A 23,189-nucleotide genomic window follows, 5' to 3' on the forward strand; every position below is an offset into this window, starting at 1 on the left:
TTGGTGATTTTCACTCTGCACTCGGTGCATGCAATTCACACAGGTTGCCAAAACAGTTCTTTGGCTTGCAACAGAGTTGTAAATGATTGTAACCCACCTCCACAAAAAATTATCTCTTCACCATGTAGCTCATCATTCAAACAGAAGTTGAAGGCTCTTCCTTCTGGAGTAAGGAGTTACTATACCAAGTAACCCAAGACAATAGAGACCCTAAACATGCTCCATATCATTATCATTAGTAGAATATTACAGGTTAACCATTACAGACATTCCTGAACAATGACAAATGATTAGTGTTTATTATAGTTGGTTTCTTTTTACATTCTATACACTATGTGAATTTCACTTTACTTGGTTAAAATGTGGGTTGAAGCCTCATCAGTATAACCAACAATTGACTGCATTGAAGTACTTAAAGGGGATCCAGTTGATCAGGCAAACTTTCAAGGACAACCCAATTAAGTAGGCTTAAAATATAATCAAGTCAATGTTCACCTCTATACCACCAAACTTCGTACAGCTCCCAACTTAATGTGTTTTCCAGATATTTATAGCGGCCTTTAAAGCCAAAGCGCTTATAAACATGGGAGAGACTGCATAATGCATTGGTCCTTTGATGCCGATTTGATTTGCTGACAAGCTATTCATTAAGTGGTACCTTTTGTTCAGGACAAAAGGGTTCCACTGTTTATATTAGTAACTGGTCTGACAGTGTTTTAACGCTTTACCAAGCAGGCTCCTGTCAATAAGCCAGCAAAAAGAAAATCATGTGAAAGCGCCCACTTGAGGGGTAAGGGTGAAAAGACGGGAAGCAGAGGGGAGATCGGGACGTGAGGGGAGGAAGACAAAAAGAAAAAGAAAGAAAGAGGGGAAGGATAAGGGGAGAGAGGCAGAAGAGAGGGATGGAGTGATGAAGTATAGCCTAAGAAAATATAATATACAGAGTTCAAGGAAAAGAAAGGAATGAATAAATAGATGTAGTAATAATTATCAGAGACTAAACACATAACAGCACAAGGCAGCCATTCGATTATGCCAAAGTCTTTATGCGTTACATAATTAAAATGCCCAGTTAGATGTATTTCACACCTGCAAACACAAGTCACCCAATTGTGAAAACTTGATGTTTAACCCTAACCGCCTGGGGGCTTTTTGGCGATGGGAAGGGAAAGAAGGAAAGAATAAAGAGAGCAAAGAAAGAAAGAAGTAACTGTTGTTTGCTCTGGGTGGGATTCGGACCCGAGACCCCTCGCATGCCAAGCACTCGGTCGGCGACACTTTGCCATGGGTCTTGGGCTTCGCTGGCCAGCGAAACCGTGCATGCCTATATATCACTTAGGGCGATTAAGCGTCATCACACCACGTGGGATGCATGCACGAACAGCGAATATAACAAGTAGTATTTTGTAGTATTCAGGAGGGTTAGGGTTAATGTACACTCACGAATATTGATTGGCAACATTTTCCAATATATCAGCACTCAAATAGGACACAATAGATGAATACATGCTGCAGTCCGTTGCTTAAAGCATAATGAACTTTGCTCACAGCAACACTCTCAGGTTTTCTAATTTCTACTATAGGCACGATTGTAAATACCCAATGGTGTACTTTCCATACCTGTGAAAGACTAAGCTTGAAGTGCTCTAATTACAGTAAAATTAAAGAGCTTTTAATAAACCCCTGGGTAGAGGTATACTGTACATTTAATGTGCTGTACAATAACTACAGGCTTTTAGGAGTACATTATATGTCGGAGGGCCTGAGTACATAAATATATAATATATTGGTATGTGAAACTAATACACTACGTAATATAAAATATAATTAAAAAACATAAATTGCCATGACTTATGTACAAAACAAATTTCCACCTTTTTGAAAACACTTACAAAAATGTTGATTAATACACTTTAGTTCTGACACAAAAGCCTGTTACCAATGAAGTCTGATAGGGCATTATGTGATCCGCCACATCAAAACAGATACAACTGCCTTTGGAAATACTCATTTTGATGTCGTAACCATGTTTTATAACTCCTTTGTTGTTTTAAAATGACATATCACATATTTGATATCAGATACATCACTTATTTCACAGGACAAAGGGTGTCAAAATAAACTAAATGAAATTGGTGGCAGTTTCAGTACCCAAAGTCCAAGTATGCCAATGTAGTAATTGCTATTTATTTTGTGATGGGGAGGATGAGGCTGTCAATGGGGTCACCCTCCTTTCAAGTTAAAAAGTTAAATCCTTCCCAAGCCTTTCGGCCCATTGGGCAGCGCCTATCTCCGTTTCATAACCCTAGACCACATGTCTGCAAGCAGAAAAGCTACAGCAGGGGGTTAGTCCACTGGTAGCCATGTGTTTAACTTTCCCTACTCCATTCTTTCAATGCCGAACGCCTGGCAAGAAGGCAGTAGGTACCATTTTTAAAGCCTTTGGTATGGCCCGGCCGGGATTCGAACCCGCGACCTCCCGATCGTGAGGCGGACTCTCTAACCACTAAGCCACAAGTACTGAGATAAAATGATACACTTTAGTACTATGAATACATAAAATGGATTTTTTTTGTTAGGTTCAAATTGTTACAAAATGTAAGCAATAAGGCTCAAATTTGGCACTTTGAAATTGAGAGTTGTAAATGGGCATTTCCTGTTGAAATTCATACACACAACCATATAGAAGATATGAACTTAATCTTCCACACAGGGGGTGTGAATTTCCCATTTTGAATAGGTCACATCTTCCATAGGAGATGTGTAGATTTCAACTGGAATATAGCACAATGTATTGGGCAAGTTGTGATTGTCAGAATTACTTGCCCAAATTTGTCCAGTTATAAAGTTGGCAATTGCCAGTCAATTTCACTGATCAGTTGGTACTCATTATAGAAAACCTGGATAACTGTGTGCACTCAGCAAGATTAATCTAAATTTTATTATAAAATATTTTTTAATATTTTAAATCAAGTTGCCATCTGGTTCAAGCATATGATTATAACATCATTCCACTTTTACCACAGAAGTACATCTTGGCCAACCCATATCTTGGTGGCCATCTCACATCTTTCAATCTTGCTACCATACGCTTGGATGATGCCTCTGCCACATCAATATTTTGATAAAGATACTGCTTTACAGAAATTTTCCATTATTAAACATTAATTGCGCCAACAAATGATAAAAAAGCATACATGAGCCAATATGATCAAAACATCTCAAGATTATTTCATAAACCATTGCAAATAATTCGCTCTATATTGCAATACCCAGCGTTGACTTCTAGGTCACATGTTATAGCCATGGTTTCCAAATTCTGCAGCCACTTGCATGATATAAATGTATGGCCATACTATTTTCCCATCTTTATTTTGAATGAAATATTTTGCCTTCATCAGTATGTAGGTCTATGCTTTCACCTTTGCTATTTGACTCATTAGTATGTCTTTGCTTATTCCAATAAAACAACAAATCTGAATAGTTGAATGAATTTAAAGAAGTTCCATTCCAGCATATCATTGATAATCCCTTCAACTGGAAATAGGAGTACTAGAGCAAAACCTACCACTGTCTTGGCTGGTGGCTTGCCAAGTTTTTCATAGGCAACCCTACAGTTTCTGTCAAAGAAGAACGGCACTTGTTTTCATTTTGAGAGCGTGCACAGCGTAAATACGGAAGTGGGGTTCTGATTGGCTGATTCAATCGTCTGAGTTTCATAACATCAGACGCGGTAATCTGATTAACCGATTACGCGTTAAAACTTTGGTCGGCGCAAACAAAGTTCTGCGTATGTCGCTCATTAACAGGGCGCTCGCATCAATCTGAGCAAGGGACTGCCGTTCTTCTCTGAAACCGAGTGTAAGCACTAACCAACTTCTACTACAGATGAATAAGTGCAATTTACTGCATTCAATTTTCACATCATTAATGACCACATCATGTGGCAACATATTGGATAAATCATGCAGTTTCACTCATAGTAACTTTGCACAGGGGAGAACATGTATGGTTTCTCAACAAACCAGTAAATAACCAATCAGCACGCTTGACATATATTTTGTCTCTCAACAAACCGGCAAACAACCAATCAGCATGCTTGACATATATTTTGTCTCTCAACAATCCGGCAAACAACCAATCAGCACGCTTGACATACGTTTTGTCTTTCAACAAACCGGCAAACAACCAATCAGCACGCTTGACATATATTTTGTCTCTCAACAAATCCTCAAACAATTAAGCAATCAGCATGCTTGACACATATTTTTGGTTTTTAAAACTCACTTACAACAAGATAAATACAGCATCACTATGATACAAACTCTATAACATGCACAATATTAGCCAACGTCATCCTGTCCCTCCATAACTTGAAGGGTAATCCCCTCCTGGTGATGGAGCATTCTTTGGTTTACTAGGACTCCCCATATGTCTATTAGGAGATCCCATTGTCCTGGATGGGGAGGGTGGTGCTTGTTTTTGTCTTTGGTTTACTGGGCTCTTTGGAGCCTTGGGCACTGCTGTTGCTTCTGCATATCCTTTTTTTATCAACTCCTCCAACATATTTTTGTCCTATTGAGAGGCAAAGAAAGGAAAGGAATGAAACAAAATTATTAGATTATTCATTACAGCACAATCACTGAATATAAGTGTTTGATAGGCAAACATAATGACTGCCCCTATTCCAACTGTTTGGGTGAACATATTCCAATTGTTTGGGTGACCATCTCCCAATTAAGGGTTTCCAAAGATTTTTCCCATGACTTCGATTGAACTAATCCGAAATTGAAGCCTCCAATCATTGAGCATTCCTTCCCATTTTTATGTCCAAAAACACTAATATTTTTCTGTCTATTATTCAAAACCTGCACACTTGAAAAAGATTTTCCACAACTTTTCATCCCTTTGGAATTTTCATATCCAAAATCTTCAAAATTCCATGAACTTTCCATTAAAAAAAAAAATCTAGACTCTCATGAGAACTAAGTTAAAATTACATCCCTGGAATAATAAGTCACTAAAACTCAGGGTTATATATAGCTACGCTGGACGGTAAACACTCACTTCTGGAGCCCACCACTCAAAAAGTTTATTTCAATGTTGCAGCCCAACACTGGAACTCAAACAAACATGTGTATTTTAGGGTCCATACCTAAATACCAGTGTGCAGCTTCCCCCAGCTTGCCTGAGGAATCCCACATTCAATGAGAGCTTAAACATTGTGGCTACAGTAAGCTGCAGCTTGGTTAGGGAAGGCTGCACACTGGTAAATAGGTATACTTTACTGAATTTATCCTGAAAGTGCCCAGGTATTGGTAAAATCTTGCTCAAAAATACCAAGTTTCTGTAAATTGCTACCCAGCACTCAAAATCTGCTAGCTAAGTACAACCCTACTGGAACTGCAAACATTATTTATATAGGCACTGTCTTTTGAGAGGAGCAAGAAGGTTTGCTCCTCTACAGCTCTTCTTGAGGGGACCCACAGAGCATTTTGCATATCTTAATAACGCATCATTTCAAACGTCAGCCCCTGTAACATAACACACTAAATCTGAGTGAATACTATACTTACTGTAGTCCCGTTTGTGTCTATTAACTCCACACATGGTTGCTGCATTAGAGATGGTTGGCTATAACTAACTATACGAGCCATCACTGGCTTCCACTGAGCGCAGTAAGTACTGTCTTCAAAAAAGTCACAAGCTGCTTCGGACCATTCTGTATCTGCAAATAATAAATTATTCTATTTTGTGTCAGAAATCTCAAAATGACACAGAGTAGAGTAATTTCGCCCACACCTTTACATGAACCCCAAACCTTCTTACAACAAAAGTTTCAAAAATTAAATTCCAGGAGAACAAAGAATATATGTGACGTGTCATGTCAAAAGGAGACACTTTTGGGCAGGTTATTAATTTTGAGGTTTTAACATATCTTCAATATAGAGATATTTTGCTCCACAACGTCGTTTTCCCCAATGAAGTCGAACATTCTTAAGCGAAGATATTGAGTTTGTAAGTTATGGTATTATAAAATTGGAAATTGAGATATCGGCCTTTATAAAAATATTATTGACAATGTTAAGAGTAGGAATTATCTTGAAAAATGTCTCAAAAAATACAAGATGCAAGTTACATTCCGGTCTGAAACTATCAGACAATATTTTTAACATTAATAACATCACAAATTCGCAACAAACCTAAATTGTGAAAAAATCACACCCGGGCAGATTTTTGGCTATTTCTCCATTTACGATCCTGCCCAAAAGTGTCTCCTTTTGACATGACACGTCCCATATAATGAAAAAAAAGAATAATCATGTATTACTATGTATATACATGACAGAATATACAGCACACATATTGTTTATTTCAGGGTGCAAGTTTTTTGATCTTTACAACATATATTCAGCGTGAACCTCAAGTCTATTGAACTTAAGTGCTGGGTGGTATTTTAATCAAATTTGATTTTACGAATTGATCATAATTATGTATCCATTAGTGTAGTGTTCAAATATGTTCATGTTTAAATGTTAAATATTTGCATTCCCTTTATTTCTTGAGTAAAACTAAGACTCACCTGTAGGTTTAGCACCAGACAATGAAGCTTCAATGGCTTGAAAAGGCATGCCTAAGAAATCAGTTCTGCAAACAAAAAATGGTTATTTTAAGTTTGTTTACTAAACAGGATTCAGTATTATATTCAAATATTGAATTTTGTCGAATGCAGAAAAACTATGTGTCTGTTTGTTAAAGTCATGTTGCACCATGAATTATGCTGATTTCACACTTTCTGCTGCTTGCGCTGAGCGGTGTCATGCTTCATCATGCTGCTTGTACTTTTCTGCAAGTGGAGCAACATGCTGCTGAGGCATGACTATGAAGGCCACAGTGGCGTAGCTGGGATTTTTTCCAGGGGGGGAAGGGCAAGCCTGTATGGGGCGTGGGCCCAAATCCACCAAACAAAATGTTGCCGCCTTCCTCAAAAAAAGGTTGACCCAATTTTTTTTTTTTCGGTGGTTTGAAAAAGTGAAGAGCAAAAAAAAGGAATACAAGGGATAGCGACTTCATTTTGTATCGTTGGCCTATGGATTCTCTCTTTCTCTTTCCTTTCCCCTTTTTTCCATCTCTCTCACTCGTTTATTATTTTGCCCTGCGCTGGGGGGGCAAATAGGCATTGCCCCTACGTCACTGGTTGCAGCTCAGTACCACCAAAAATTATTTCATTTCTCATACGTCAGAGTGGCACCGCGCTCCTAGCATTCTTGGGCAAAGAGGTGGAGTGATCGATATATCTGCTTGCCACTGGTTACTGATAACATTTATGGTGCGACAGCGCAGTGAAGCCAAATCATCATCAGAGCGGCAAGAACGTATGAAACCAGCATTAGAGAACAGGGATCAGATAGCACTGTTAACCCTATATGCCACCCTCTGTAGCTCACTTACCATGCTAAATAAATATAATTCATTGTTAAATAATAACTGTTCAAGCTTAGCTGGATGTAAAATACTACACACAATACAGAAATGGGCCTCAAAAAAAAAAAAATAATGCTCTCAATTCTGCAGTTGACTGTGTCGACCTAATTTATTTGACTGTATTTTATAAAGTGATTTGAATGGCTCTGCTTCATATTGTTTGCAAACTACATACGCCATGCAGTATTCATTGTTTAAAATCACAAAGTTTTATTAAATGATCTCAGCAATGGACATGTGAACATTTTCACTACTGATAGTGAAGATTAAAAATATCTGTGTAGGCACCACTTACGGGGGACTATACTATGAGATGTAGTGAATTGTTATGTACACCCAACATACAATGTACTAGAGGTCCTTATTGAGAAACCATGTACTCATTACAAAAATGACCAATTTAAAACCATAAAAAATTGCTTACTTTATAGAAAGCACATCTGAGCGAGGCACCTGTCCACAGTCCCCGTAGTCTACATAGTAGAGATCTACTTTGTTATCTTCCAGGAAGTCCAATATACGTGCCCTATACCACAGCTCGTCTCCTTGGAATGGGGCAGCTACAATGTCGCCGGTACTGAGACCATCAGCTGCTCTGTATTTCTGTGCATCAAAAAGAGAAAAGAATGGGGAATTTGAAAATGAGATATCACGCACTGATATTTGTGATATTTTATGATATATATATAGTAATAAAAACAGGCACACCAATTGATATTCGTAACTTCATGAATATACGCGAAACCTGTGATTCAATCAAAAGAAATGGACTCCTGGAACACGGTGATACACAATGTATGCGCTACAATGACTTCTGCGCGCGTGCGTACACTAACCGTTATAGCAACACACACGCCCACATCTTGCCGTAGCGTTTCTATGATTGGTATCTCTTGTTGTCAGAGCTACCTGGTCGATTGAGCCTTCATTATGTTATGTTACAATAACATAATGAAGGCTCAATTGCCAAAACAGGAAGCAAAACCATGTAATTGTAGAAAAAAAACCAGAGTGTCCACTGAACGGAGAATGCAGAGCGTCTAACATCATCTACCAAGCAATTGTAAAATCTGATAAAGGAGAAGAATCACACGTAGGCCTAACCAGCAACGAGTTTAAGCTAAGACTCGCTAACCACAAGCAATCTTTCAAAAACGAAAAGCACAAACACCAGACAGAACTCTCCAAACACATCTGGAAGCTAAGGACAATAATGTTAATTTCACTATCGAATGGAAAATATTGAAGTATGCCAATGCATACTCAAATGTGAGCAAACGATGCAACCTATGCATCATGGAGAAATACTTCATCATACGCCACCCCAAAATGGCATCTTTAAATAAAAAAACTGAACTATATTTAGCGCATGCCGACATGCGGCAAACTTCAAACTGAAAAATCTCGCGAGACACAACCTATACTGCAGCTTGAAAGTTAAATGCGCTAGCGAGAGTTAAATTCGCACGCTAATTCCGCAATTACGCTGGAAAGATACACTTCATCTTGTTTTGTTTTCATTACATTTGACTATCCCTGATGAGAGGAGACAGCAGTCTTGAAACAAGTTTGTAGGATATGAATAAAATTTAATGAACTGATCCATCTGTATATTTATTTATCGCTCCTTTACACTTAAAGTTGAGCACTCTCTGAAGAAACTTTAGTTCATTACTTTGGGCCAAAAAAAAAAAGGTTTGTCTCACGAACATTTGCCAAAAAAGCTAAGTGCTATGCTTTTTTTTTTTTTTTTTTTTTTTTTGGTTTAGAAGCTATGCTAATGCGTTGTTTTTTTTTGTTTGTTTGTTTTTAGCCCGAGACAAATGAAAATCACAAGACAGGTATTGGAAAACTACAAGTGGTCTTACAATGAAAGAGAAGCAACAAATTTACAATGTTAATATTCTGTAACTGTATTTTATTTGCCTTCCTAGAGCTGATCACTATTAAAAATCAGTGCAAATTAGGGCATTCAGAGTAACCGGATCGGCGCACCGATGCAGTGCCCAATTCCTCAGCACAGTCCCCCCTGTTTTATTAACTATACGAATACGAACAATCATGTTGAAATAAACGGTAAAAAATTCGTTAAAAAACAGCTACAAAAAATACAAAAATTTATGAAAACAACATGGCTTCACTCGATCGCAGAGTTCTCCATAGGCTAAGTCCTTTTATATTGCATCCACTTTGCTTCGCCGGCTTTACGCTCCGTGCCGTTGCAAGGATGGCGTGAAACTAGCGAGACTGAGGCTACGGTGTGGGTTACGGGCTATCTGCAACACTAATGGCATACGCGCTGCCTGACATTTTCGATGGTTTTCTGACATTGAGGAATTCATTTTTACTACGTTGGTCGAACTATCGGGAACCGGAAAAATCGGGAAAAAAAAAAAAAAACCTTTAAAAAGGTGGTCAGCGCGTGAGACAAACGCTGCTGTATCGCTTTCACATACTTATGCGCTGGGTTCGTGAGACAAACCTTTTTTTTTTTTGGCCTTGTATATAGTTATATATATATTAACAAGTTGCTCCGACAAGAACAATTTTTAACATAGTTTGTTAAATTTGTGTCGGTTACCGATATTCAAAATTATTAAAATCTTTAACAAACAACCCTAAAAATTTGTTCTTGTCTGAGCATCTCGTTAATAGGCACATAATTATGAATACCTAAGATGAAGAAGTGCCCAACTCCATCTGCATAATATTCCCAATACTTGTGGAAGAAAGGCCCTACTCCATGAAGTTGGGCCTTTCGTCCATGGAAACCATGATTTAAATGTACTTGGAAGACCATGGATTTGAGATCTTTCACACAAAAGGAAGAGCTGTCTGCTAGCAATAAAATCCCCGGGTCTAACTCATATTTGTAAAAATGTTTGAGTGTGGCCCTTCTTCCACTCAGGTAATCATATGCTCATTATCTAATTTTTAGGGTATACCACTAACCTCTTGGTTTTCTCTTTGCCTGTAGAATTCTGTCATTTGTTCCACCAGTAAATCAAAATGTCTAGCTTTAGGGGTGATGATTTGAAACCAAAAATGTCCTGGATGCTCTACAGCCGACACGTAAACTGTGAAAAAGTTGGGGTGGCTGGGCAGTTGCATAAGATTGGTTGTAGTGGGGCTACTGGGAGATTCTTCATATAAGAAAAAGAAAGCAAGAAAGAATTAGATGAGTGTGGATAATATTCATCATCATGCATAATTTCTATATAATTTGATATAAGGGCTTAAAACCAGAACAAGGAAAGCTATATGAGATTATACCCATAGAGCACTGACTCAAAATTGCCTGTGTTTAACTTTATGAGCATTTGTTGCTCATGTGGGGCAAATAGTGCACCTATTTCATTTCATCGGTATGAATGATCCATCAGCCCTGACATTTTTTGGCAATTGAGAGCATGCAACTCAGCGGTTAACAATTAACATCCATTGTTTGGCACAACATATGTACACGATACTGGCAGAATGCAAAAAAAACAACGCAAACTGAATTTCAATTTGCCGGTCGCATAGTAAAATTATCCGGACAGGGCATGAAATAAGCAGGAGCAAGGGGCAAATTTACCCCTGCTAAAAGGCAATATGACCCTGGTGCTGAAACAGAACTTTGTGTATTTGTGTAGACCAGGGGCAATATTTACACAAAAACACCCAAAATTCCCCTGGATCTGAAATCCTTATTTCAAGCCCTGTATCCGGAGGTACCTTTGACCTCCTCAAACTTTCATAGAAAATTTTTAATTAATTTCGATTGTTTACTTCAAATTGCTCTGCATCAGATAAAATTGTACCACAACTTTCAAAATGGGGTGCAAAAGTGCACTCCAAGGTAAAAAAATAATTCAAACACCAATTTTGCCCCATCTATAATAGCTGCCCTGTAGACATTTGACAATTTCTGCATTCTATATTGTACAGGTCTATATGATACCTGGCAGCTATTGCAGATAAGGTCTTCTTGCGCTAATTTTTAGATTCCAATGTATACCTTGTTCTTTGGTATTGTGGTTTGGAGTTGGTCCTGGAGTTGGTTGTACGGGAGTTGCATTCATAGCATTTGAGTCGGATTGCCTGGCTGGTTTGCGTTGTCTGCGATTAGCGGCGGCAGATTCTAGCTGTCGCTGGTATTCTTCCTCTTGTTCAATCTCTTCTTGGATCATGGCCTGAACATGATGAATGGGTATAGCATGTAAACAGTGTATCACAAATTGATATGCAGGGATAACATATAATAAGTCCCCCTCTGACAATTTCGTCATAACATTGTAAAGTAAAACTTTGTACCAATAAAACTTACTAAGAAATAATTATATGATTGTTTACTAAGTGTTTTGTGAAAATAAAAGATGTTCATGACTTCATGCTTGAATGAACCCAAATTGAAGACAAAAACTGCCCTTTCCAAAAGTCACAAAGTATGCCTATGCTTGTTAACGGCAAGGCGTGTTGGGACAAGGAATGGAACTGGCCATCTTACAACTCACTGTGCTGAACTCTGCACCAAGGGGATTTGCATGGCTGAATGATCAAGAATCGATACACATTACCGTAAATGTTCACTTGGTGAGGATTTTAAACTGCACTCAAACACATGGGGTTTTCCATTAAGTAACAAGCCATGAATCAACTTTTGTGACAAGAATAGGCCTACTTTGTGACTTTTGAAAAGGGCAGTTTTGCCTTAGGCTCATTCAGCCCTGAAGTCACGGAAATCTCTCATTTTCACACAGCACTTTAGTAAACAGTCATATAATTATTTCAAAGTTAGTTTTATTGGTACAAAATGAAACCTTACAATGTTATGACGACATGTTCAGAGGGGGACTTATTTCTTTTCATGTGTTTAGTATAACTTTGAAAGGAACATGGGGATGCAGATAAAAGCAAGATACTGACAGAGAGGGATAGCGTTGTAGCTTGAAAACTACAGTTCAAAATGACATACATGTATGACAGGTAAGAACCGTCGATGTTTGGATTTTAAAACATTGATATATTATTGGCTACTCAATATCAATAAAAAATCGTTAAGGGCTGGGGTATGAACGCTTTGGACAGTATTTATTTTGGGACATTAGAGCACATCAGACATATCGAATTGCATTCTGAATACAAAGAATGTCTTCTGATATCAATAATTTTGATTTTTTGAAATTGCATTTAATACACATTTTATGGCAAATCATTAAAATTGATATTTTTGATATTTAACAGTACTCAAGTAAACTTTACAAATCTGATGATTTATACTTAAAGTGTATGTAGGTGGGATGAAAAGCCGACGATCAATTGAAAATTTTGACCTTTCAGATTGGAGATATGGATTTTTTTCCCAAAACACCAACAAAAAAAAAGGTCTTTTTGGGAAAAAAATCCATATCTTCAATATGAAAGGTCAAAATTTTCAATTGACCGTCATGCGCTTCCTCCCAGCTACATACACTTTTAAGAATATATCATTAGATTTATATAATTTACTTCGAGGACTGTTATATATCAAAAACTTGAAAAATATTAAATTTTTATAATTTGTCATAAAATTTGTATTATATTGTGATTTTCAAAAAATGAAAATTATTTGATATCAGAAAGACATGCTTCGTATTCAGAATACAATTCGATAGGTCTGAGGTGCTCTCATGTCCATAAAAAAATACTGTCGAAACGCAATAAACGCTCATTCTGGATCCCTTAAATTGATTTTTCTTCCAATTTTACTCATAGTCATATCTTCTACATTCATCCATACATGTATGTTTGCGTCCATAAACTTTCTTGCAGATTGGTCGTTTGAAGAAGATATTGTCCAATTTGTATTTCCAACCATCCAAAATTACAGCACAGTGGGGGATGGTCTAGGGGGCGCTGTAATACTGTGTATAATGTAATTATGCTTAATTTGCAAATTCTATGTCCGAATCAACTGAAATTTTGGAAGCAAGCTTTTTTTGTGGATATATCTAAATTGAACCATAAAAAGAGGATTTGTGCAAATAGTAGTTTAATATATTGCCTTTTTCGTAAGGAAACCGGAGTGAAAGGCCAGTAATTTTGTTTGAAAGTAAGGTTGGTATTAAACGTTTATGAAGTACCAGCGTGACTGGCTATAATTTACACTTCTCTTTATTGTTGTTCGGAACTCGTAATTTGGTAGTTACAAATGAAATTTTGGCTCATATCAATATCAATATCAATATAAACACCAACCTGAGCACATTTGATTTGGTCTACAGTTCCTTTGATGTAGCAGAGTCTTTTAGAATTAGGATCACGTTTTCCGTCAGTCCTCTCTATGAACACTTTGGCTTTGCTGGACCGACTTATAAGTCTTATATTCTCACCGCCTCGACCTAAAGAAAGAGACAAAACGATACAATTTCAAAATTGATTTTATATCAATTCAACAGAAGAATGTACAGAATGTTTTGCAATGAAAAGTTCTATAGTATTTTCAACGTTCTTTGATTAATACGACAGTATAGTTTCATATTCAAAGTTCCTGTGTTGCTTTATTGAAGACCGAACTGTACTTCAATGACATAACATCCTCTCTGTAAGTGGTCTCTTATGATTTTATTGGACCTTGCTCTCAGTCCTTTCACTGTATTTGTGCCTAATACTTAACATCCAAAGCATGCAGAGCGTAGACTTAACCAAATCATTTTGGTATTCTTAAAGATACATATGTAGTAACATTTGTAAAATGAATCTTTAAATTGAAGTGTGTAAACTTAATGTCATATTCAATGTAACATCCTCTTCGTAAGTGGTCTCATATTGGACCTTGCTCTCCGTGTATTTGTGCCTAATACTTAACATCTAAAGTATGCAGAGTAACAATAAGACCAAATTATTTTGCCATTCTTAAAGATACAATATACACGTAGTAGCATTAGTAAAATGAATTTAAATATAAAATGTGTGTAGGCCTATATTAAATCACTCTTAAACATACAAATGCACCTTAAAAGCGAGATTTGCAATTTCGAACACTATACTGTAGGATCTTTGAGTTTGATTATAGTTGCCTACTTTTCAGTACTTTCAGTAAAGAGTGCATGCAGGTTCTCACCATATATGTTCACTGAATTTGAAGTTGACTATAGAAGTTCAGTGAAGTTATCGGTTCTGTATTTAGTCATGCAGCTATTCCATTAGAAAAAATAAAGGCATATTTTCAATGACTTCATAACTCCCAGCCTTGATCAAGGCTAACAGTGTAATATTCGTTTGGCCATTTCACGCTCCCCTTCCCCAAGTTCTTGAAGTTCTTAAACTTTACGCACGTCATATTCAATGTTTTAATTTGGAGTTTGTGTGGGAGTTTCTAAGTATTTGATGAGAGTACACATCAATATATGATCTGGTCATTTGTCTTCATTTTTGCACATCATCAGGTTTCATCAGGGGTTTTATTTCACTCACTTTGTACCACTATCCTCCTCTTCAATCAATGCTATCTTGCTTTTCATCTGATGATGTGGTCAGTCATGCAAATGGGTCATTTGGTGGGCCAACTTATCATTAGATGTGATCTTAATCTTTAACACAGGAAGTCGGTTTCAGACTATAACCTTCAGTTTGGGCTATTCCAGTTAAAAATCCATACACCCCTTGTGGAAGACATGACCTTAATCTCCCACACAGGTGGTGTAGATTTCAAATGAATTCATTTTCCACCCTTGGGAGTGATGAACTGTATAAAATCCGAACCAGAACCCATTCTGGTATTTGAAATTCACAATTCCCTGTGTGGAAGATAAGGTTATGTCTTCCATAGGTTGTGGATTTCTACTGGAATAGCCCATTTAGGACTTACATATATTGATTTTGAGATATAGCCAAATTAAGCAAATATTTCCTTTTGTTTCCTACTGTTTTGGAAACTCTTTAATTGCTCATATCATTGGAACTGGTTGTTCAATTTCAATGGGGTTTTCTGCAAAATGCAGCTTTGTAAATATTTCCGAGTTCCGACTGATTCTGCTTGATCGCATCACATATGCAGCTAGTGTGTAATGAAGCATTGAATAAAGTGCCACCAAGCTCTTAAAAGAGACGTAATTTGATGATCAGTTTCGAGAAATCGGCATGGAAATCTAATCTATGTTTTTGATGACAAATAACCAGTTATTCTGTCCTTCAAATAATAGAAAACACACAGAAAGCTGCTCACAGGACAGAGCTTGTGTTGGCCACACAACTAGATGTATTTTAAATAATAAAACATGGTGCACCAATTGGCAAAGTCAAGGCATCATCTGTTGTGACGCCAAATTGTAACATGTTACGACAACTCCGTGTCTGTTGACGGCCTATTCAATTTTTTAATACGCAGTCTTGATATTTTTCACGTACTCGTAAGGCACACAATGCTGTGAGTAAGTTACTAGACATGGACGACAGAATGATCGGCCCTCATGAATACGCGATAATTCTCATTGCATACAAAAGCACAGGGACTTTGCCTGTTGGGGCACTCTCTATAGTTCTTTAAATCTATGGTCTTGGCCAAATCTTTTCATGAATTTAACTCGTTTGCTTGATCGCGTCACACATATATACCTATTATCTAGAACGGTTCCCAAGAGGTATGCCAAACTAAGCATATCTGAATGAATAATGCACAACTACATATAGGTTAACTGGCTCAACTTAAATCAATACAGGGTTTCCAAAAAACTTTGGAAATATTGCTAATTGATATACTGACGTGTTCAAACCTCTGCGTCTAGTACTAACTCTGTTATACAAAAAATAAAATACACACGTGACGAACTTCTTCAGTACAACAAACAAAATCAATGGCTGCCAAATGACACTTGGTCAACAATTAAAGATCTTAAGATAATCTTCCCCCCTGTTACCCGGGGATGTCGAGCTGGTGCACAAATTAAACGTCGTCGCAACCAAGGGAACCTTGATACTGCTCATATTGTCAAAAGGTCAATGGAACATGCTGAACTAGTGCAAGATGTGAACATAACTAGTCTACCTGCTCAAACGCAGGATCAAACGCAACCTAAAACTATTAAACAAGATTCAAATATCTTTCAGGGACATTGAAACAAATCCTGGCCCCACCGAATCCCGTACTGAGTGCAATAACTGTAGCAGAAAAATTCAAAATAATCATTGGAGATTGCACTGCTCAGTTTGTAGCAAACCGCTCCATCTTAAATGTTCTGGCCTTGAAAAGAGAGAGTACCGGTCCCAAAATCGTCCTGTACCCCAAGGAAGATGTACCAACTGTCTACCTCAGATGCCCACAAATGGAATGACTGCAACTGATGCATCTAGTCAGAGCAATACTACGACAACTCAAGACTTGCAATCGGACTATAAATGTTCTGAACTTGACAATAATGATCACACTAAAATGTTTGATACTCTAAAAGGTCTTCGTTTTATGTGTCTAAACATAAACTCACTGAATATTAAGGTTGATGAACTCTCGATAATTACATATGACTGTAAACCTGACATACTTGGTTTGAATGAAACCAAACTTAATGATTATATCTCTGATAATGAACTTCAAATAAGTGGTTATGATCTCATTCGTAATGATAGAAACAGAAATGGGGGTGGAGTTGCTGCTTATATCAGGTCAAGTTTGCAATATTCCATCATTGATGTCAATGTTCCCATTGAAGGTATGTGGTTTAAGGTGACCCTCCCTTTTACCAGACCTATTATGGTTGGCATTGTGTACAGGCCTCCGGACTGTGACCAATTTTTTGAGCTCCTTGATAGTGCTTTCCAAGAAATTCACTCTTCTAACAGAAATAATCATGCTGAGCTTATTTTATTTGCCTTGGTGATTTTAATTGTAACTCGCATGCCAAAACATCTGCTGAGAAGTCTAAGTGGTCCAGGCTCCAGAACACAATGTCGAATCATAATATGAACCTAATCACTAAAGATCCTACAAGAATAACAAATCACAGTCAAACATATATTGACCACATCTGGACAAGTAGACCAGAAATGTACCATCAAAATGGTGTTGTCCCATGTTTTCTCAGTGACCATTCTATAATTTATGCTGCCAGGAAAGCCAACCAGGACAAATAATTGTGTGGCTAGTTTTAATTTTAATATTATTACGGAAGAAAGTATTTAAAAGATTCTTAAATCACTTCCCACTGAAAAGGCCACTGGTCTTGATGGTGTCAATACTAAATTTCTGAAAGCTGGTGCTAGTGCTCTTGTTACACCTCTTGCTCATATTTTTTATCTCAGCCTTCAGACAGGTGTTGTTCCTGCAGTTTGGAAACAAAGCAGAGTGAGTCCTATCTATAAAGATGGGCCCCGTAATGTCTCCAGCAACTATAGCAACTGAAGATCTTTGAAAGACTTAATTGTCTACGATCAATTTTATGTTTTTTTGTCGCAAAATAACATTTTATGTCCTGAACAGGGTGGTTTCAGACCCAAACACTCAACACTCACCACTCTTGTTGATGTAACAGATTACATCTTAAATCACATTGATCGTGGTGGTTATGTGGGGGCCATTTTTTTAGACCTGAAAAAGGCCTTTGACACGGTCAATCACCCGATCTTGCTCTCGAGGCTTCAGAGTGTTGGTGTTTGCGGACTGGAACTACGCTGTGCTCCTCATACTTGGGTGAAAGAAAACAGGCTACCAAAGTAGGTAATTCACTTTCTGAACTCGCACCTGTGACATTTGGGGTACCCCAGGGGTCAATCCTGGGGCCTCTTTTATTTACAATATATATCAACAATCTCCCTACAGTTGTAAAGAATTGCAAAATAAACCTTTATGCTGATGATACTGCCATTTTCTTTGCCAGTAGAAACATCGATGAAGTAAATAATGTATTGAATTCTGGTATGCAAAGTGTTGCTAAATGGCTTCACCAACATAGGCTCACATTGAATGTTAATAAAACCAAAACTATGCTGTTTGGATCTGCTCGTAAACTTGCATCCTCTAGTCCTCTTACTGTTCATATCAAAGATCAGCCCCTTGAATGTGTCCCACATTTTAAGTATCTTGGCATTATTTTTGATCAGCGGTTAACTTGGGAACACCAAATTGATAAAATCTGCGTGTCACTTTATAAATATATTGGTCTTTTTTACCGTATCAGAAAGTTTTTAGCTGTTGACACCCTGAAGTTGTTGTATACATCCGTTGTTTTACCTAAAGTTGATTATTGTGATCTAATTTGGTCAAATGCAGGCTTAACTCTCCTGAACAGGTTGGATCGCCATCAAAAACGCCTCGGTAGAGCAATCATTGGTGTCCCAATGCGCACTCCAACTCATTTTGTCTTTGATTCCCTAAACTGGGAAACTTTTTCTGATCGTCAGAAATATCATATCTGTCTCAATGTTTTTAAATGTCTTGGGGGCTGGTACCCCCAACCTGTGCAATATTTTCACCAAGTGTATTGATGCTTATATAGCAATCATACTCTCAGATCATCGACCGCTGGGAATCTGGTTATAAATAAGATGCGCACTGAGACTGGCAAGAGAACTTTCCTGTTCAGGGGGGCTAAGGCCTGGAATGATCTTTCCTGAAACATCAAAAATCCCCTTCCTGTCAATGCAAATGTCTTCAAGAACATATATACTAACTTGCAATAATATCTCTTTTATATAGCACATTGTAAATGTAATTATCATATGTTATTTAAATTTCTTGTACCTAGTATGTGTATAATTTATATGGTATTAATTTTATGACTTTTATGTATATTTTAAATACTTTTAAATTCATGTTTGTTGTTTATCTGTGTTGTATCCTGGGCAGCAAGGGAGAATAGTGCTGGTCACTGATTGCATGTCCCAGGTTAAAGAAGAAATAAATAAATAAATAAATAAATGACGTCTTCACATTTTCACACAGACTATTGGGTTACACAAAAGAAATTTTTGGTGGGTATGCTCCCCCGGAATTTGAGGTGGTGGGTCTTAGGGAGCTGATGATGACGTACCGGTAAGAGGAGTTTTGGAGCTGCGAACAAGTAAAAGGGGTCTTTTGAAGCTGCGAAACAGTCAAAACAAAGGGTCTTTCTTGGCTTTCAGGTTCAAGTTGAAAATCGCCTGGAAAAAAATCCCCCAGAAATGTGAGGAATGAGCAATTTAGAGGTCATTTAGAGCTGAAATTATTAAAATCAAAGGTCTTTCTGTGCTTTGTTTTGGTTAGTTAGATCTTTTCAGAAGGTCTTTTGGAGATAGCGGTTCAAAGAAAGGGCTCTTTCCGAGGGAGCATACCCGTATGGTCATTTGTGTTGAGTGCTCCCCCTCCCCGGAACTAGCTAACCTTATTTCATATTTGACAAGTGAACCTTGCTTATTTTCGACAAAGCAAACCTTATTTTTAGACACATAGCTCATTATAATGGCTTGATATGTATTGCACCTAGGGCCGGTGTCGGCACCGTTTTTTGATGTCGACATATTTCATATCTTGATGTCGACAGAGTGTCGATACATTTGGGTTCCGAAAAAATACCAGGACTTTTTTTTTCATGATTTTAGGAATATTTAAAACATTTTAACCTAAAAATATCTAGAAACACCGTCGGCAATTTCAGCAAATTTCCAAGATGCATGTCTTCATAGCGAGCATGTAGCGATGAAGTGTACAATATACACCGGAAAACAAGGCTATGTTGACATAATTCACTTTGTCGACAGGATTCCGACAGAGGACCTGTCGACACCGGCCTTAATTGCACCAGTCCAAAATTACCCCATTGTCCTGAAACATGCACAATTTTGTTACACACACACACCCAACAGAACCGTACAAAAAGTAAATAAAATAACGTAAGATATTTAAAAATCTACTAGTACATAATCAATGTTAATTTTTTCTTCTGCTTGTTTGGAAAGAAAATATTGTTCTCTAAGTTGTCAAATCTATGTCATTATTTTTCCTATGGGAAAACATACACTTACGCAGATCTTTCTGTTCATTAAACTCAATTCTAAAGGGTTAATTTCCATCTGACTGTTATTCTATTTAATTAACCTTCCTTAATAAATCAGGGCATTAAACTCTTCCCTGTCCCACATTTACTACCATACCATGATAGTCAACTTCAATTTATAGCACCCTGGAAAAGTCAGTCACTTTTGCTGGGCGCTTCTTATTAAAATGATGAAGTAATGAAAGTTAAAATTTGGGATTAAACATTAACATGAAAAATCCAGTTATCATAATCCTACTGGTTCAGATGGTAATTTTATGCAGCACTATATTCTGTAATATCTAACCTGCTTATTTTTAAGAGTCTATCTAGTTTAAGGCTTAAAATCGATGAGGCATCTGTAAAATTTGGACCACCCTGTATGTATCGAGTGGGAGGATAATATTGTAAGATTCTTAAAAACAGGAAATTCAAAAACACTTTTAATGAACATTTTGTTCGGTAAGCTTAAAACATGGAAACTGTTGGTAAATATAGAATCATTATGAGCATACCACATGAATGGTAATTATGTTAGACAAACATTCTCTTTGTACAGTCTCATCGGGCCTGTACATTTGATGATAATACATTCGATATAATTTCCTGATGGGAAATCTATAGCAACTATTGGGATTATGTAGGGATTATGTCTCTCCGCTTAAAACAGCCTCCAATTCCCATTGTTATAAGAGGGTCAGTATCAATAGACCTTTTCAAACTGAGTCATTCCGATAAAACCCGAAGCATGACATAATTTCCCCTATCGCACGTGCGTAAAAGTACCTCTTCAGCATCACATACAGTGCAAAGTTCCAATGTGTAACAGGCATCATAAAACTACGATGAACTTTCAACGGTCAATTATGGATGAGAGAGGTACTTTTGCCAAGGATACTCAATGTGCAATCAAGCGTGTGGTGGTATGTCTTGTGTATAAGAGACTAACTTTTGTGGAATAGGTGATGCATAAAAAAAGTTACAAAAAAAATAAACTGATGAAAAATGACAAACATTTGATCATTTCTTTCCATTAGTATTTTATTGTGAAAAACCAAGTAGCTGAGGTGTTAGCTCAATATGCTAGGAAAATATTGAAACCGATGAACCCATGTTCACATTGGCTTAACAAGCTGATATTCACGCAAAAAAGGGTACCGGAATTCATGACATTTCTTGTCCGCCAGTTTGGGTACAATGTGACCCCTATCTTACGGAATAAATAGCGTGGTTTTCCGAACTTTTCTGATCTTGTTATGAAATGGTCTATTACCTGAATACACTTCAGGTATGTTATATTTTGTAATGTACCGTAATCAAAATGAAACAAGTCTGATGTTGTGAAAATTGATTTTAAGATAAATTATGACCAAAACAAGATAGACGCAGCTTGTTTTGTTTCCTCTTGTTTTAAGGTATGCAGTGGTGGACTAGCCCTTAGTGGTGTAGGGGGCATACCCATAACTTTGGCTTTTCACACAGAATCCCACTATTTCTGGCAAAGAATGTTAAATTTTCTTCCCCCTGAAAATAATTCAAAGTGCCACCACTGTTTTGATGCACTTTATTCAATAAATATCTGTCAAAACTAATTAGGCAGAAAGTAAACTTGCTACTAATTATAATTTTACACTAAAATATTTACATCTACATGTACACACTTAGGTGAAACATAAGAGGGCTAGTGGAGTGTGGACAGAAAGCGATATATGGTCATGTGTTATATGGTGGGACCCCAAAATAGTGGGAGGCGTTACATTTTTCTCTCCTCTTCCAGATTTAACTTGTTGGTACAGAGCTATTCTTTGTCCAATTGCATACAGTTTGGGCTCATTATACAGCTTGATTATTCTACTTTTCAAATATGTTTCACAATTTGAAATTATCATTTGTTTAATTAGTGAAAAATATTAAAATGTTAACGAGGATAAACCTGGAGGATAAGCGGTAGAGGATAAGCGGTAGAGGAGTATGTGCAATCTCTATGAGAAATGTTGTGGAAACATGATATATCTTTTTGAATTTTAAATTTTATCATTGCCAAATTCTGTGCTATACATGCAAATCATATCTCAAATCAAAGCTTGTTCATTCATTATTCATATTCAACTATTAGTTTGATCTATTTCATGTTTTCAAGTACTCACTGAGAACCGCAAGTCACAAGACCCACAATTTTTCCCTATTCACTACACACAAATGCCAAGATTTTCAGTCACAACGTGCGTTTTGGCTTTAAATTGTTGTTACTTGAGAATTATACACCCTAAGATAGGAAAAGTATACACTTTTGGAAAGCATTTTACCCAGGGAATCCAAATATGCAGTTAAAATAAATGTAGGATACACTCTAAAGAAAATATTTTCAAAAATGTAATCAACATTTGGTGCGTAAAGTTACGTACATTTTCACACCCTGTATCACCACTTTGGCCAATCATAACATAGTAAAAGTATACATTTTATTAAAGCTCATAGTGTTGCCTGCCACAAAATTAGATTACATTAGAGGTATTCCATATCAGTAGCAAATGCAATAAATTATCAATTTTCTAGTAAAATTTTTTTTTTTCATGATATCACCCTATATATTTTCTTACACACCCTGTATACCAACATCAATTTTGCATTGTTGGATTCCTTGGAACATTAGCTTTCCAAAAATGTATAGTTTTGTTGGTGTGAGATGTATAGTTTTAGACATGCATCAATTTAAGTGAAAATGAAGACAAATGATCA

The 23,189-nt window shown here is 37.0% G+C and overlaps 1 protein-coding gene across 1 annotated transcript in view; it reads right to left on the bottom strand.

Annotated features, from left to right (window-relative positions):
- Positions 1-3,259: 3,259 nt before the first annotated feature.
- LOC140141843 (tudor and KH domain-containing protein-like) overlaps positions 3,260-23,189 on the bottom strand; it is a 36,684-nt gene continuing 16,754 nt past the window's right edge. Inside the window, exons 5-11 of the mRNA XM_072163711.1 lie at positions 13,705-13,847; positions 11,486-11,660; positions 10,438-10,628; positions 7,910-8,088; positions 6,584-6,648; positions 5,577-5,728; positions 3,260-4,575 (exon numbers count right to left, since the gene is read on the bottom strand). Of these exons, the coding sequence (XP_072019812.1) occupies positions 4,354-4,575; positions 5,577-5,728; positions 6,584-6,648; positions 7,910-8,088; positions 10,438-10,628; positions 11,486-11,660; positions 13,705-13,847 (1,127 nt within the window). The 3' untranslated portion in view covers positions 3,260-4,353. The remainder of the gene's footprint in view (positions 4,576-5,576; positions 5,729-6,583; positions 6,649-7,909; positions 8,089-10,437; positions 10,629-11,485; positions 11,661-13,704; positions 13,848-23,189) is intronic.

Source organism: Amphiura filiformis, chromosome 20 (assembly GCF_039555335.1).
Source record: "Amphiura filiformis chromosome 20, Afil_fr2py, whole genome shotgun sequence".
Classification (NCBI taxonomy): domain Eukaryota; kingdom Metazoa; phylum Echinodermata; class Ophiuroidea; order Amphilepidida; family Amphiuridae; genus Amphiura; species Amphiura filiformis.